Genomic DNA, 19,025 nt, shown 5'->3' on the forward strand with positions numbered 1-19,025 from the left:
TAATGAGAGGGGGCAGCACTGAGCTAGCCTGCATGTTATGTCTAATGGCAGCCTGCAGTACCCCGGTTGGCCTTCAACTTGAGTTACTTAATGAGAGTAGGCAGCACTGAGCTAGCCTGCATGTTATGTCTAATGGCAGCCTGCAGTACCCCGGTTGGCCTTCCACTTGAGTTACTTAATGAGAGGGGGCAGCACTGAGCTAGCCTGCATGTTATGTCTAATGGCAGCCTGCAGTACCCCGGTTGGCCTTCCACTTGAGTTACTTAATGAGAGGGGGCAGCACTGAGCTAGCCTGCAACGTCACTTCCTGGAGTAGCTCAAACTCTACATAAATCTCCCACATGAGACGCCATCTTAACCGCCTTCATTTGGCTTCAATGCTGTTGAGTCTTCACATAGGAATGAATGGTGTCATGTGATTGGTGGCTTTGTTCATTCATCTGGCCAAAGTCCAGTTATCTCTGACTGTGTCATTTGTTTTTCTCCAGGGTCGTCTGAGGTTCAGGTTGTTGGACCGGCTGACCGAGTCGTTGCCTTAGCTGGTGATGACATCATTCTACCATGTTCCCTGGAACCCAGTGCCAGTGCTGAGAACATGGCAGTGCAGTGGACAAGATTGAACACGAAAGCAGAAAAGGTCCACCTTTACCTTGACGGTCGAGACTCCAATGGGGATCAGTTTCCATCCTACAGGGGAAGGACATCAATGTTTCATGAAGAACTGAATAACGGCAACGTCTCCTTAAAGCTGACCAGAGTTACGCTCTCTGATACTGGAGGCTACAGGTGCTTCATTCCAACACTGACCAGCCAGGTGAAGGAAACCACCGTTCAACTCTTTGTTGGTGAGTCATGAATACTGGAGATGTGATCAGAGGTTGTTTTGGTAAATCTGGCTAAATGATTGGCTGCTAAAATATCAACATGTCTTCCTCCCTCATCATTACTTCCTCTGTTATAGATCATGTATTCAGCTGGTCTTCCTCCCTCATCATGTATTCAGCTGGTCTTCCTCCCTCATCATGTATTCAGCTGGTCTTCCTCCCTCATCATGTATTCAGCTGGTCTTCCTCCCTCATCATTCCTTCCTCTGTTATAGATCATGTATTCAGCTGGTCTTCCTCCCTCATCATTCCTTCCTCTGTTATAGATCATGTATTCAGCTGGTCTTCCTCCCTCATCATGTATTCAGCTGGTCTTCCTCCCTCATCATTCCTTCCTCTGTTATAGATCATGTATTCAGCTGGTCTTCCTCCCTCATCATGTATTCAGCTGGCCTTCCTCCCTCATCATGTATTCAGCTGCTCTTCCTCCCTCATCATTCCTTCCTCTGTTATAGATCATGTATTCAGCTGGTCTTCCTCCCTCATCATGTATTCAGCTGGTCTTCCTCCCTCATCATGTATTCAGCTGCTCTTCCTCCCTCATCATTCCTTCCTCTGTTAGAGATCATGTATTCAGCTGGTCTTCCTCCCTCATCATTCCTTCCTCTGTTATAGATCATGTATTCAGCTGGTCTTCCTCCCTCATCATGTATTCAGCTGGTCTTCCTCCTCATCATTCCTTCCTCTGTTATAGATCATGTATTCAGCTGGTCTTCCTCCCTCATCATGTATTCAGCTGGTCTTCCTCCCTCATCATTCATTCCTCTGTTATAGATCATGTATTCAGCTGGTCTTCCTCCCTCATCATGTATTCAGCTGGTCTTCCTCCCTCATCATGTATTCAGCTGGTCTTCCTCCCTCATCATGTATTCAGCTGGTCTTCCTCCTCATCATTCCTTCCTCTGTTATAGATCATGTATTCAGCTGGTCTTCCTCCCTCATCATTCCTTCCTCTGTTATAGATCATGTATTCAGCTGGTCTTCCTCCCTCATCATTCCTTCCTCTGTTACAGATCATGTATTCAGCTGGTCTTCCTCCCTCATCATTCCTTCCTCTGTTATAGATCATGTATTCAGCTGGTCTTCCTCCCTCATCATTCCTTCCTCTGTTATAGATCATGTATTCAGCTGGTCTTCCTCCCTTATCATGTATTCAGCTGGTCTTCCTCCCTCATCATTCCTTCCTCTGTTATAGATCATGTATTCAGCTGGTCTTCCTCCCTCATCATGTATTCAGCTGGTCTTCCTCCCTCATCATGTATTCAGCTGGTCTTCCTCCCTCATCATGTATTCAGCTGGTCTTCCTCCCTCATCATGTATTCAGCTGTTCAGCACACAGCCTTTACAACACACTCCTCACACATCCAAACCTCCCACACTTTCGCACTGTCTGTGTCCCAATATTCCTACTAGGCATTAAATTAAATAGCAGGAAGTGTTTAATGTTGTTAATACTGGAGTGTTGCAGGGTTCTGTTAATGCTGGAGTGCTGCAGGGTTCTGTTAATACTGGAGTGCTGCAGGGTTCTGTTAATACTGGAGTGCTGCAGGGTTCTGTTAATACTGGAGTGCTGCAGGGTTCTGTTAATACTGGAGTGCTGCAGGGTTCTGTTAATACTGGAGTGTTGCAGGGTTCTGTTAATACTGGAGTGCTGCAGGGTTCTGTTAATACTGGAGTGCCGCAGGGTTCTGTTAATACTGGAGTGCTGCAGGTTCTGTTAATATTGGAGTGCTGCAGGGTTCTGTTAATATTGGAGTGCTGCAGGGTTCTGTTAATACTGGAGTGCTGCAGGGTTCTGTTAATACTGGAGTGCTGCAGGGTTCTGTTAATACTGGAGTGCTGCAGGGTTCTGTTAATATTGGAGTGCTGCAGGGTTCTGTTAATACCGGAGTGCTGCAGGGTTCTGTTAATACTGGGGTGCTGCAGGGTTCTGTTAATACTGGAGTGCTGTAGGGTTCTGTTAATACTGGAGTGCTGCAGGGTTCTGTTAATATTGGAGTGCTGCAGGGTTCTGTTAATACTGGAGTGCTGCAGGGTTCTGTTAATACTGGGGTGCTGCAGGGTTCTGTTAATACTGGGGTGCTGCAGGGTTCTGTTAATACTGGAGAGTAGCTGCTGCCTTGGCAGGAACTAATGGGGATCCATAATAAACCCCAGGAAGAGTAGCTGCTGCCTTGGCAGGAACTAATGGGGATCCATAATAAACCCCAGGAAGAGTAGCGGCTGCCTTGGCAGGAACTAATGGGGATCCATAATAAACCCCAGGAAGAGTAGCTGCTGCCTTGACAGGAACTAATGGGGATCCATAATAAACCCCAGGAAGAGTAGCTGCTGCCTTGGCAGGAACTAATGGAGATCCATAATAAACCCCAGGAAGAGTAGCTGCTGCCTTGGCAGGAACTAATGGGGATCCATAATAAACCCCAGGAAGAGTAGCTGCTGCCTTGGGAGGAACTAATGGGGATCCATAATAAACCTCAGGAAGAGTAGCTGCTGCCTTGGCAGGAACTAATGGGGATCCATAATAAACCCCAGGAAGAGTAGCTGCTGCCTTGGGAGGAACTAATGGGGATTCATAATAAACCCCAGGAAGAGTAGCTGCTGCCTTGGCAGGAACGAATGGGGATCCATAATAAACCCCAGGAAGAGTAGCTGCTGCCTTGGCAGGAACTAATGGGGATCCATAATAAACCCCAGGAAGACTAGCTGCTGCCTTGGCAGGAACGAATGGGGATCCATAATAAACCCCAGGAAGAGTAGCTGCTGCCTTGACGGGAACTAATGGGGATCCATAATAAACCCCAGGAAGAGTAGCTGCTGCCTTGACGGGAACTAATGGGGATCCATAATAAACCCCAGGAAGAGTAGCTGCTGCCTTGACAGGAACTAATGGAGATCCATAATAAATACAAATGCAAACTACAAATCTGGTATCTGTGTAGGAGTGCTGGTAATACTGGAGCTGTTCTCAGCCAGTGATCTCTGTTTTATCTTGTATCTGTATCTCAGCCAGTGATCTCTGTTTTATCTTGTATCTGTATCTCAGCCAGTGATCTCTGTTTTATCTTGTATCTGTATCTCAGCCAGTGATCTGTTTTATCTTGTATCTGTATCTCAGCCAGTGATCTGTTTTATCTTGTATCTGTATCTCAGCCAGTGATCTCTGTTTTATCTTGTATCTGTATCTCAGCCAGTGATCTGTTTTATCTTGTATCTGTAGGTGCTGTATCTCAGCCAGTGATCTCTGTTTTATCTTGTATCTGAAGGTGCTGTATCTCAGCCAGTGATCTCTGTTTTATCTTGTATCTGTATCTCAGCCAGTGATCTGTTTTATCTTGTATCTCTGTAGGTGCTGTATCTCAGCCAGTGATCTCTGGTTTATCTTGTATCTGTAGGTGCTGTTTCTCAGCCAGTGATCTCTGTTTTATCTTGTATCTGTGTAGGTGCTGTATCTCAGCCAGTGATCTCTGTTTTATCTTGTATCTGTGTAGGTGCTGTATCTCAGCCAGTGATCTCTGTTTTATCTTGTATCTGTGTAGGTGCTGTATCTCAGCCAGTGATCTCTGTTTTATCTTGTATCTGTATCTCAGCCAGTGATCTCTGTTTTATCTTGTATCTGTATCTCAGCCAGTGATCTCTGTTTTATCTTGTATCTCTGTAGGTGCTGTATCTCAGCCAGTGATCTCTGTGGTATCTTGTATCTGTTTCTCAGCCAGTGATCTCTGTTTTATCTTGTATCTGTAGGTGCTGTTTCTCAGCCAGTGATCTCTGTTTTATCTTGTATCTGTGTAGGTGCTGTATCTCAGCCAGTGATCTCTGTTTTATCTTGTATCTCTGTAGGTGCTGTATCTCAGCCAGTGATCTCTGTTTTATCTTGTATCTGTATCTCAGCCAGTGATCTGTTTTATCTTGTATCTCTGTAGGTGCTGTATCTCAGCCAGTGATCTCTGGTTTATCTTGTATCTGTAGGTGCTGTATCTCAGCCAGTGATCTCTGTTTTATCTTGTATCTGTGTAGGTGCTGTATCTCAGCCAGTGATCTGTTTTATCTTGTATCTGTAGGTGCTGTATCTCAGCCAGTGATCTCTGTTTTATCTTGTATCTGTAGGTGCTGTATCTCAGCCAGTGATCTCTGTTTTATCTTGTATCTATGTAGGTGCTGTATCTCAGCCAGTGATCTGTTTTATCTTGTATCTGTAGGTGCTGTATCTCAGCCAGTGATCTCCGTTTTATCTTGTATCTGTAGGTGATGTATCTCAGCCAGTGATCTCTGTTTTATCTTGTATCTGTAGGTGCTGTATCTCAGCCAGTGATCTCTGTTTTATCTTGTATCTGTAGGTGCTGTATCTCAGCCAGTGATCTCTGTTTTATCTTGTATCTGTATCTCAGCCAGTGATCTCTGTTTTATCTTGTATCTGTGTAGGTGCTGTATCTCAGCCAGTGATCTCTGGTTTATCTTGTATCTGTGTAGGTGCTGTATCTCAGCCAGTGATCTCTGTTTTATCTTGTATCTGTAGGTGCTGTATCTCAGCCAGTGATCTCTGTTTTATCTTGTATCTGTAGGTGCTGTATCTCAGACAGTGATCTGTTTTATCTTGTATCTGTAGGTGTTGTATCTCAGACAGTGATCTCTGTTTTATCTTGTATCTGTAGGTGCTGTATCTCAGCCAGTGATCTCTATTGTATCTTGTATCTGTAGGTGCTGTATCTCAGCCAGTGATCTCTGTTTTATCTTGTATCTCAGCCAGTGATCTCTGTTTTATCTTGTATCTGTAGGTGCTGTATCTCAGCCAGTGATCTCTATTGTATCTTGTATCTGTAGGTGCTGTATCTCAGCCAGTGATCTCTGTTTTATCTTGTATCTCAGCCAGTGATCTCTGTTTTATCTTGTATCTGTAGGTGCTGTATCTCAGCCAGTGATCTCTGTTTTATCTTGTATCTGTAGGTGCTGTATCTCAGCCAGTGATCTCTGTTTTATCTTGTATCTGTAGGTGCTGTATCTCAGCCAGTGATCTCTGTTTTATCTTGTGTCTCAGCCAGTGATCTCTGTTTTATCTTGTATCTGTAGGTGATGTATCTCAGCCAGTGATCTCTGTTTTATCTTGTGTCTCAGACAGTGATCTCTGTGTTATCTTGTATCTGTGTAGGTGCTGTATCTCAGCCAGTAATCTCTGTTTTATCTTGTATCTGTAGGTGCTGTATCTCAGACAGTGATCTCTGTTTTATCTTGTATCTGTAGGTGCTGTATCTCAGCCAGTGATCTCTGGTTTATCTTGTATCTGTAGGTGCTGTATCTCAGCCAGTGATCTCTGTTTTATCTTGTATCTGTATCTCAGCCAGTGATCTCTGTTTTATCTTGTACCTGTAGGTGCTGTATCTCAGCCAGTGATCTCTGTTTTATCTTGTATCTGTGTAGGTGCTGTATCTCAGCCAGTGATCTCTGTTTTATCTTGTATCTGTGTAGGTGCTGTATCTCAGCCAGTGATCTCTGTTTTATCTTGTATCTGTAGGTGCTGTATCTCAGCCAGTGATCTCTGTTTTATCTTGTATCTGTGTAGGTGCTGTATCTCAGCCAGTGATCTCTGTGTTATCTTGTATCTGTGTAGGTGCTGTATCTCAGCCAGTGATCTCTGGTTTATCTTGTATCTGTGTAGGTGCTGTATCTCAGCCAGTGATCTCTGGTTTATCTTGTATCTGAAGGTGCTGTATCTCAGCCAGTGATCTCTATTGTTGGAACTAAAGACTGGGGGGTGGTCCTGAAGTGTGAGTCTGGAGGCTGGTTTCCTGAACCTGAGATGGAATGGCTGGACAGTTCTGGAACCATCCTCCCTGCTGATGGACCTCCAGAGAAATACAGGGACTCAGAGGACCTCTACGCTGTGAGACGACATGTCACCGTGGACCAGACTGACACCAACAGGTTCACCTGTAGAGTTCACCAGACGGAGATCAACCACCTGAAGGAGACAGAGATTCATGTCTCAGGTGATGTCTTCATTGGTTAACCCAAATACCTGAGACCCCTTGTTAGACTAGTTAGTGGACGACGGTTTTCTAGGGGATGACCTTATTGGTCTGTTCAGTAGTATTTATAAATGATGCTTTACTTCCTGTACAGTATATATGTAGTGTTGTAATGGTTTGACATGACTTCTCTGTTTCAGATGACGTGTTTCCTAAATCACAAGTAGGGTTGATTATTGGTCTACTAATAGCAGCAGCTGTTGTAGTTCTCACAGCTTCAGTTGGTGTCTACAAGTGGAGAAAACATACAGGTGAGTTTAACCTTGATGTCTGACTGGTCCTTGACCTCTGACTGGTCCTTGACCTCTGACTGGTCCTTGATCTCTGACTGGTCCTTGATCTCTGACTGGTCCTTGATCTCTGACTGGTCCTTGATGTCTGACTGGTTCTAGATCTCTGACTGGTCCTTGATCTCTGACTGGTCCTTGATCTCTGACTGGTCCTTGACCTCTGACTGGTCCTTGATCTCTGACTGGTCCTTGATGTCTGACTGGTCCTTGATGTCTGACTGGTCCTTGATGTCTGACTGGTCCTTGATGTCTGATTGGTCCTTGATCTCTGACTGGTCCTTGATCTCTGACTGGTCCTTGATCTCTGACTGGTCCTTGATCTCTGACTGGTCCTTGATGTCTGACTGGTCCTTGATATCTGACTGGTCCTTGATATCTGACTGGTCCTTGATCTCTGACTGGTCCTTGATCTCTGACTGGTCCTTGACCTCTGACTGGTCCTTGATCTCTGACTGGTCCTTGATCTCTGACTGGTCCTTGATCTCTGACTGGTCCTTGATCTCTGACTGGTCCTTGATGTCTGACTGTCCATTAGACTCTATTCATTTATACCAGGTTACCTTCAGACCAGTCCTTTATTAGATCAGGATATAACTAGGAATGACCCATATACTGTCCATTAGACTTCATTTATACCAGGTTACCTTCAGACCAGTCCTGTATTAGATCAGGATATAACTAGGAATGACCCATATACTGTCCATTAGACTCTATTCATTTATACCAGGTGACCTTCAGACCAGTCCTGTATTAGATCAGGATATAACTAGGAATGACCCATATACTGTCCATTAGACTCTATTCATTTATACCAGAGGAAACAGGCTATGAGGGGTGGCCAGTCCTCTTCTTTTTAATGGTTATTATTGTAATGCATTTTTACACTTTCTTTTGTCTACAGAGAAGCTTAGAAGAGAATTTGAAGAAGAAGGTAAGTGTCTTGTTATAATATATGACCCTGTGAATAAATAAACATGTAAATCATGTTGTAGAGCACAACGGATTCAGGAGAGTTTGACCTTTGTACAACATGTCTGACCCCCAAACAGCCAATCAGACACTGAGTCTCTGCTTTTATGCATTTGTTTTATTTTGTCTACAGAGAAGAAGCTTGGTTTATTACTATAATACTGATGGGTCAACTGTTAATCACAGACCTCATGGTTTATTACTATAATACTGATGGGTCAACTGTTAATCACAGATCTCATGGTTTATTACTATAATACTGATGGGTCAACTGTTAATCACAGACCTCATGGTTTATTACTATAATACTGATGGGTCAACTGTTAATCACAGACCTCATGGTTTATTACTATAATACTGATGGGTCAACTGTTAATCACAGACCTCATGGTTTATTACTATAATACTGATGGGTCAACTGTTAATCACAGACCTCATGGTTTATTACTATAATACTGATGGGTCAACTGTTAATCACAGACCTCGTGGTTTATTACTATAATACTGATGGGTCAACTGTTAATCACAGACCTCATGGTTTATTACTATAATACTGATGGGTCAACTGTTAATCACAGACCTCATGGTTTATTACTATAATACTGATGGGTCAACTGTTAATCACAGACCTCATGGTTTATTACTATAATACTGATGGGTCAACTGTTAATCACAGACCTCATGGTTTATTACTATAATACTGATGGGTCAACTGTTAATCACAGACCTCATGGTTTATTACTATAATACTGATGGGTCAACTGTTAATCACAGACCTCATGGTTTATTACTATAATACTGATGGGTCAACTGTTAATCACAGACCTCATGGTTTATTACTATAATACTGATGGGTCAACTGTTAATCACAGACCTCATGGTTTATTACTATAATACTGATGGGTCAACTGTTAATCACAGACCTCATGGTTTATTACTATAATACTGATGGGTCAACTGTTAATCACAGACCTCATGGTTTATTACTATAATACTGATGGTCAACTGTCAACTGTTTATTACTATAATTAATCACAGACCTCATGGTTTATTACTATAATACTGATGGGTCAACTGTTAATCACAGACCTCATGGTTTATTACTATAATACTGATGGGTCAACTGTTAATCACAGACCTCATGGTTTATTACTATAATACTGATGGGTCAACTGTTAATCACAGACCTCATGGTTTATTACTATAATACTGATGGGTCAACTGTTAATCACAGACCTCATGGTTTATTACTATTGATGGGTCAACTGTTAATCACAGACCTCATGGTTTATTACTAATACTGATGGGTCAACTGTTAATCACAGACCTCATGGTTTATTACTATAATACTGATGGGTCAACTGTAATACTGATGGTTTATTACTATAATACTGATGGGTCAACTGTTAATCACAGACCTCATGGTTTATTACTATAATACTGATGGGTCAACTGTTAATCACAGACCTCATGGTTTATTACTATAATACTGATGGGTCAACTGTTAATCACAGACCTCATGGTTTATTACTATAATACTGATGGGTCAACTGTTAATCACAGACCTCATGGTTTATTACTATAATACTATAATCACAGACCTCTGATGGTTTATTACTATAATACTGATGGGTCAACTGTTAATCACAGACCTCATGGTTTATTACTATAATACTGATGGGTCAACTGTTAATCACAGACCTCATGGTTTATTACTATAATACTGATGGGTCAACTGTTAATCACAGACCTCATGGTTTATTACTATAATACTGATGGGTCAACTGTTAATCACAGACCTCATGGTTTATTACTATAATACTGATGGGTCAACTGTTAATCACAGACCTCATGGTTTATTACTATAATACTGATGGGTCAACTGTTAATCACAGACCTCATGGTTTATTACTATAATACTGATGGGTCAACTGTTAATCACAGACCTCATGGTTTATTACTATAATACTGATGGGTCAACTGTTAATCACAGACCTCATGGTTTATTACTATAATACTGATGGGTCAACTGTTAATCACAGACCTCATGGTTTATTACTATAATACTGATGGGTCAACTGTTAATCACAGACCTCATGGTTTATTACTATAATACTGATGGGTCAACTGTTAATCACAGACCTCATGGTTTATTACTATAATACTGATGGGTCAACTGTTAATCACAGACCTCATGGTTTATTACTATAATACTGATGGGTCAACTGTTAATCACAGACCCTTTATGGTCAACTGTTAATCACATTAGTTTATTACTATAATACTGATGGGTCAACTGTTAATCACAGACCTCATGGTTTATTACTATAATACTGATGGGTCAACTGTTAATCACAGACCTCATGGTTTATTACTATAATACTGATGGGTCAACTGTTAATCACAGACCTCATGGTTTATTACTATAATACTGATGGGTCAACTGTTAATCACAGACCTCATGGTTTATTACTATAATACTGATGGGTCAACTGTTAATCACAGACCTCATGGTTTATTACTATAATACTGATGGGTCAACTGTTAATCACAGACCTCATGGTTTATTACTATAATACTGATGGGTCAACTGTTAATCACAGACCTCATGGTTTATTACTATAATACTGATGGGTCAACTGTTAATCACAGACCTCATGGTTTATTACTATAATACTGATGGGTCAACTGTTAATCACAGACCTCATGGTTTATTACTATAATACTGATGGGTCAACTGTTAATCACAGACCTCATGGTTTATTACTATAATACTGATGGGTCAACTGTTAATCACAGACCTCATGGTTTATTACTATAATACTGATGGGTCAACTGTTAATCACAGACCTCATGGTTTATTACTATAATACTGATGGGTCAACTGTTAATCACAGACCTCATGGTTTATTACTATAATACTGATGGGTCAACTGTTAATCACAGACCTCATGGTTTATTACTATAATACTGATGGGTCAACTGTTAATCACAGACCTCATGGTTTATTACTATAATACTGATGGGTCAACTGTTAATCACAGACCTCATGGTTTATTACTATAATACTGATGGGTCAACTGTTAATCACAGACCTCATGGTTTATTACTATAATACTGATGGGTCAACTGTTAATCACAGACCTCATGGTTTATTACTATAATACTGATGGGTCAACTGTTAATCACAGACCTCATGGTTTATTACTATAATACTGATGGGTCAACTGTTAATCACAGACCTCATGGTTTATTACTATAATACTGATGGGTCAACTGTTAATCACAGACCTCATGGTTTATTACTATAATACTGATGGGTCAACTGTTAATCACAGACCTCATGGTTTATTACTATAATACTGATGGGTCAACTGTTAATCACAGACCTCATGGTTTATTACTATAATACTGATGGGTCAACTGTTAATCACAGACCTCATGGTTTATTACTATAATACTGATGGGTCAACTGTTAATCACAGACCTCATGGTTTATTACTATAATACTGATGGGTCAACTGTTAATCACAGACCTCATGGTTTTATTACTATAATACTGATGGGTCAACTGTTAATCACAGACCTCATGGTTTATTACTATAATACTGATGGGTCAACTGTTAATCACAGACCTCATGGTTTATTACTATAATACTGATGGGTCAACTGTTAATCACAGACCTCATGGTTTATTACTATAATACTGATGGGTACTCACAGACCTCATGGTTTATTATTATAATCATGGGTCAACTGTTAATCACAGACCTCATGGTTTATTACTATAATACTGATGGGTCAACTGTTAATCACAGACCTCATGGTTTATTACTATAATACTGATGGGTCAACTGTTAATCACAGACCTCATGGTTTATTACTATAATACTGATGGGTCAACTGTTAATCACAGACCTCATGGTTTATTACTATAATACTGATGGGTTAATCAACTGGTTAATCACAGACCTCATGGTTTATTACTATAATACTGATGGGTCAACTGTTAATCACAGACCTCATGGTTTATTACTATAATACTGATGGGTCAACTGTTAATCACAGACCTCATGGTTTATTACTATAATACTGATGGGTCAACTGTTAATCACAGACCTCATGGTTTATTTATTACTATAATACTGATGGGTCAACTGTTAATCACAGACCTCATGGTTTATTACTATAATACTGATGGGTCAACTGTTAATCACAGATCATGGTTATTACTATAATACTGATGGGTAACTGTTAATCACAGACCTCATGGTTTATTACTATAATACTGATGGGTCAACTGTTAATCACAGACCTCATGGTTTATTACTATAATACTGATGGGTCAACTGTTAATCACAGACCTCATGGTTTATTACTATAATACTGATGGGTCAACTGTTAATCACAGACCTCATGGTTTATTACTATAATACTGATGGGTCAACTGTTAATCACAGACCTCATGGTTTATTACTATAATACTGATGGGTCAACTGTTAATCACAGACCTCATGGTTTATTAGAGGAATAATACTGATGGGTCAATGGGTAACTGTTAATCACAGACCTCATGGTTTATTACTATAATACTGATGGGTGACCAGTCCTCTACTGGCACCAGAGGAACCTGGCTTGATGACCAGTCCTCTAATCAGTCTCATCAGACCTCATGGTTTATTACTATAATACTGATGGGTCAACTGTTAATCACAGACCTCTGGTTTGATTCTAGGAATATGTCTATTAGACTCTATTAATTTATACCAGGTTACCTTCAGACCCGTCCTGTATTAGATCAGGATATAACTATATATACTGTCCATTAGACTCTATTCATTTATACCAGGTTACCTTCAGACCAGTCCTGTTTAGATCAGGATATAAGACTGTGTCCACAGTTCAATGAATTTATTATGCAAAAGAGAAAACAGAGAGTCTCTATTAATCAATAGTTTCATTCAACTATTAGATTCACAGACCAGACATCCAGGGTTTTAATGTTTATTATTGTAATGCTTTATACATTTATTTTCTTTTGTCTACAGAGAAGAAGCTTAGAGAACAAATGGAAGAACAAGGTAAGTGGGCTGTTGACTTGTTAGAGTTTCACATATAGAGATTATGATGATTACTATAATACTGATGGGTCAACTGTTAATCACAGACCTCATGGTTTATTACTGATGGGTCAACTGTTAATCACAGACCTCATGGTTTATTACTATAATACTGATGGGTCAACTGTTAATCACAGACCTCATGGTTTATTACTATAATACTGATGGGTCAACTGTTAATCACAGACCTCCTCATGGTTTATTACTATAATACTGATGGGTCAACTGTTAATCACAGACCTCATGGTTTATTACTATAATACTGATGGGTCAACTGTTAATCACAGACCTCATGGTTTATTACTATAATACTGATGGGTCAACTGTTAATCACAGACCTCATGGTTTATTACTATAATACTGATGGGTCAACTGTTAATCACAGACCTCATGGTTTATTACTATAATACTGATGGGTCAACTGTTAATCACAGACCTCATGGTTTATTACTATAATACTGATGGGTCAACTGTTAATCACAGACCTCATGGTTTATTACTATAATACTGATGGGTCAACTGTTAATCACAGACCTCATGGTTTATTACTATAATACTGATGGGTCAACTGTTAATCACAGACCTCATGGTTTATTACTATAATACTGATGGGTCAACTGTTAATCACAGACCTCATGGTTTATTACTATAATACTGATGGGTCAACTGTTAATCACAGACCTCATGGTTTATTACTATAATACTGATGGGTCAACTGTTAATCACAGACCTCATGGTTTATTACTATAATACTGATGGGTCAACTGTTAATCACAGACCTCATGGTTTATTACTATAATACTGATGGGTCAACTGTTAATCACAGACCTCATGGTTTATTACTATAATACTGATGGGTCAACTGTTAATCACAGACCTCATGGTTTATTACTATAATACTGATGGGTCAACTGTTAATCACAGACCTCATGGTTTATTACTATAATACTGATGGGTCAACTGTTAATCACAGACCTCATGGTTTATTACTATAATACTGATGGGTCAACTGTTAATCACAGACCTCATGGTTTATTACTATAATACTGATGGGTCAACTGTTAATCACAGACCTCATGGTTTATTACTATAATACTGATGGGTCAACTGTTAATCACAGACCTCATGGTTTATTACTATAATACTGATGGGTCAACTGTTAATCACAGACCTGATGGGTCAACTGTTAATGGTTTATTACTATAATACTGATGGGTCAACTGTTAATCACAGACCTCATGGTTTATTACTATAATACTGATGGGTCAACTGTTAATCACACTGACCTCATGGTTTATTACTATAATACTGATGGGTCAACTGTTAATCACAGACCTCATGGTTTATTACTATAATACTGATGGGTCAACTGTTAATCACAGACCTCATGGTTTATTACTATAATACACAGATGGGTCAACTGTTAATCACAGACCTCATGGTTTATTACTATAATACTGATGGGTATTCACAGACCTCATGGTTTATTACTATAATACTGATGGGTCAACTGTTAATCACAGACCTCCTATAATACTGATGGGTCAACTTTAATCACAGACCTCTGGTTTATTACTATAATACTGATGGGTCAACTGTTAATCACAGACCTCGTGGTTTATTACTATAATACTGATGGGTCAACTGTTAATCACAGACCTCATGGTTTATTACTATAATACTGATGGGTCAACTGGTTAATCTGATGGGTCAATCACAGACCTCATGGTTTATTACTATAATACTGATGGGTCAACTGTTAATCACAGACCTCATGGTTTATTACTATAATACTGATGGGTCAACTGTTAATCACAGACCTCATGGTTTATTACTATAATACTGATGGGTCAACTGTTAATCACAGACCTAATCTGATGGGTCAACTGTTAATCACAGACCTCATGGTTTATTACTATAATACTGATGTTAATCACAGTCAACTGTTAATCACAGACCTCATGGTTTATTACTATAATACTGATGGGTCAACTGTTAATCACAGACCTCATGGTTTATTACTATAATACTGATGGGTCAACTGTTAATCACAGACCTCATGGTTTATTACTATAATACTGATGGGTCAACTGTTAATCACAGACCTCATGGTTTATTACTATAATACTGATGGGTCAACTGTTAATCACAGACCTCATGGTTTATTACTATAATACTGATGGGTCAACTGTTAATCACAGACCTCATGGTTTATTACTATAATACTGATGGGTCAACTGTTAATCACAGACCTCATGGTTTATTACTATAATACTGATGGGTCAACTGTTAATCACAGACCTCATGGTTTATTACTATAATACTGATGGGTCAACTGTTAATCACAGACCTCATGGTTTATTACTATAATACTGATGGGTCAACTGTTAATCACAGACCTCATGGTTTATTACTATAATACTGATGGGTCAACTGTTAATCAACCTCATGGTTTATTACTATAATACTGATCACTGTTAATCACAGACCTCATGGTTTATTACTATATACTGATCAACTGATGGGTTTATTCAACTGATTAATCACAGACCTCATGGTTTATTACTATAATACTGATGGGTCAACTGTTAATCACAGACCTCATGGTTTATTACTATAATACTGATGGGTCAACTGTTAATCACAGACCTCATGGTTTATTACTATAATACTGATGGGTCAACTGTTAATCACAGACTGAATATTTATGTATTTTCTGTCTACAGTGAAGGACTTCAAATTGAGGGTTAAGCGTAAGTAGTCTCTTTTCTACCCTAGTAGAACCTGACTAGTAATGTCCTCTACATCTAACCTGACTAGTAATGTCCTCTACATCTAACCTGACTAGTAATGTCCTCTACATCTAACCTGACTAGTCATGTCCTCTACATCTAACCTGACTAGTAATGTATCTACATCTAACCTGACTAGTAATGTCCTCTACATCTAACCTGACTAGTAGTAATGTCCTCTACATCTAACCTGACTAGTAATGTCCTCTTGTTCTATAGTATATAACTCTACATCTAACCTGACTAGTAATGTGGGTCTACATCTAACCTGACTAGTAATGTCCTCTTGTTCTACAGTAAATATAACTCTACATCTAACCTGACTAGTAATGTCCTCTAGTTCTACAGTATATAACTCTACATCTAACCTTGACTAGTAATGTCCTCTACATCTAACCTGACTAGTAATGTCCTCTTGTTCTACAGTATATAACTCTACATCTAACCTGACTCAGTAATGTCTCTACATCTAACCTGACTAGTAATGTCCTCTTGTTCTTCAGTATATAACTCTACATCACAACCAGATTATATAATGTCCTCTACATCTAACCTGACTAGTAATGTCCTCTTGTTCTACAGTATATAACTCTACATCTAACCTGACTAGTAATGTCCTCTTGTTCTACAGTATATAACTTTACATCTAACCTGACTAGTAATGTCCTCTTGTTCTACAGTATATAACTCTACATCTAACCTGACTAGTAATGTCCTCTTGTTCTACAGTATATAACTCTACATCTAACCTGACTAGTAATATCCTCTTGTTCTACAGTATATAACTCTACATCTAACCTGACTAGTAATGTCCTCTAGTTCTACAGTATATAACTCTACATCTAACCTGACTAGTAATGTCCTCTACATCTAACCTGACTAGTAATGTCCTCTTGTTCTACAGTATATAACTCTACATCTAACCTGACTAGTAATGTCCTCTACATCTAACCTGACTAGTAATGTCCTCTTGTTCTACAGTATATAACTCTACATCTAACCTGACTAGTAATGTCCTCTACATCAACCTGACTAGTAATGTCCCTCTTGTTCTACAGTATATAACTCTACATCTAACCTGACTAGTAATGTCCTCTAACCTTTGACTAGTAACCTGACTAGTAATGTCCTCTTGTTCTACAGTGATATAACTCTACATCTAACCTGACTAGTAATGTCCTCTAGTTCTACAGTATATAACTCTACATCTAACCTGACTAGTAATGTCCTCTACATCTAACCTGACTAGTAATGTCCTCTTGTTCTACAGTATATAACTCTACATCTAACCTGACTAGTAATGTCCTCTACATCTAACCTGACTAGTAATGTCCTCTAGTTCTACAGTATATAACTCTACATCTAACCTGACTAGTAATGTCCTCTACATCTAACCTGACTAGTAATGTCCTCTTGTTCTACAGTATATAACTCTACATCTAACCTGATAGTAATGTCCTCTACATCTAACCTGACTAGTAATGTCCTCTACATCTAACCTGACTAGTAATGTCCTCTTGTTCTACAGTATATAACTCTACATCTAACCTGACTAGTAATGTCCTCTAATTCTACAGTATATAACTCTACATCTAGCCTGACTAGTAATGTCCTCTCTACATCTAACCTGACTAGTAATGTCCTCTACATCTAACCTGACTAGTAATGTCCTCTGCATCTAACCTGACTAGTAATGTCCTCTTGTTCTACAGTATATAACTCTACATCTAACCTGACTAGTAATGTCATCTTGTTCTACAGTATATAACTCTACATCTAACCTGACTAGTAATGTCCTCTACATCTAACCTGACTAGTAATGTCCTCTACATCTAACCTGACTAGTAATGTCCTCTAGTTCTACTGTATATAACTCTACATCTAACCTGACTAGTAATGCCCTCTACATCCTACCTGACTAGTAATGTCCTCTTGTTCTACAGTATATAACTCTACATCTAACCTGACTAGTCATGTCCTCTACATCTAACCTGACTAGTAATGTCCTCTACATCTAACCTGACTAGTAATGTCCTCTACATCTAACCTGACTAGTAATGTCCTCTACATCTAACCTGACTAGTAATGTCCTCTTGTTCTACAGTATATAACTCTACATCTAACCTGACTAGTAATGCCCTCTGCATCTAACCTGACTAGTAATGTCCCTCACATCTAACCTGACTAGTCATGTCCTCTTGTTCTACAGTATATAACTCTACATCTAACCTGACTAGTAATGCCCTCTACATCTAACCTGACTAGTAATGTCCTCTACATCTAACCTGACTAGTAATGTCCTCTACATCTAACCTGACTAGTAATGTTCTCTTGTTCTACAGTATATAACTCACATCTAACATGACTAGTAATGTCCTCTAGTTCTACAGTATATAACTCTACATCTAACCTGACTAGTAATGTCCTCTTGTTCTACACTATATAACTCTACATCTAACCTGACTAGTAATGTCCTCTACATCTAACCTGACTAGTAATGACCTCTTGTTCTACAGTATATAACTCTACATCTAACCTGACTAGTAATGTCCTCTACATCTAACCTGACTAGTAATGTCCTCTTGTTCTACAGTATATAACTCTACATCTAACCTGACTAGTAATGTCCTCTAGTTCTACAGTATATAACTCTACATCTAACCTGACTAGTAATGTCCTCTACATCTAACCTGACTAGTAATGTCCTCTTGTTCTACAGTATATAACTACATCTAACCTGACTAGTAATGTCCTCTACATCTAACCTGACTAGTAATGTCCTCTAGTTCTACAGTATATAACTCTACATCTAACCTGACTAACCTGACTAGTAATGTCCTCTTGTTCTACAGTATATAACTCTACATCTAACCTGACTAGTAATGTCCTCTACATCTAACCTGACTAGTAATGTCCTCTACATCTAACCTGACTAGTAATGTCCTCT

General features: G+C 39.2%; 1 protein-coding gene across 1 annotated transcript in view; it reads left to right on the top strand.

Annotated features, from left to right (window-relative positions):
• Positions 1–488: 488 nt before the first annotated feature.
• The window catches only part of LOC135569069 (butyrophilin subfamily 1 member A1-like), a gene marked incomplete at its 5' end in the record, with an annotated part of 72,084 nt that continues 53,547 nt past the window's right edge, over positions 489–19,025 (top strand). The window contains 6 exons of the mRNA XM_065015912.1: positions 489–845; positions 6,584–6,868; positions 7,048–7,158; positions 8,099–8,128; positions 13,215–13,247; positions 16,013–16,039. Coding sequence (XP_064871984.1) covers positions 489–845; positions 6,584–6,868; positions 7,048–7,158; positions 8,099–8,128; positions 13,215–13,247; positions 16,013–16,039 — 843 coding nt within the window. The remainder of the gene's footprint in view (positions 846–6,583; positions 6,869–7,047; positions 7,159–8,098; positions 8,129–13,214; positions 13,248–16,012; positions 16,040–19,025) is intronic.

Source organism: Oncorhynchus nerka, unplaced genomic scaffold, assembly GCF_034236695.1.
Source record: "Oncorhynchus nerka isolate Pitt River unplaced genomic scaffold, Oner_Uvic_2.0 unplaced_scaffold_1219, whole genome shotgun sequence".
Lineage (NCBI taxonomy): Eukaryota > Metazoa > Chordata > Actinopteri > Salmoniformes > Salmonidae > Oncorhynchus > Oncorhynchus nerka.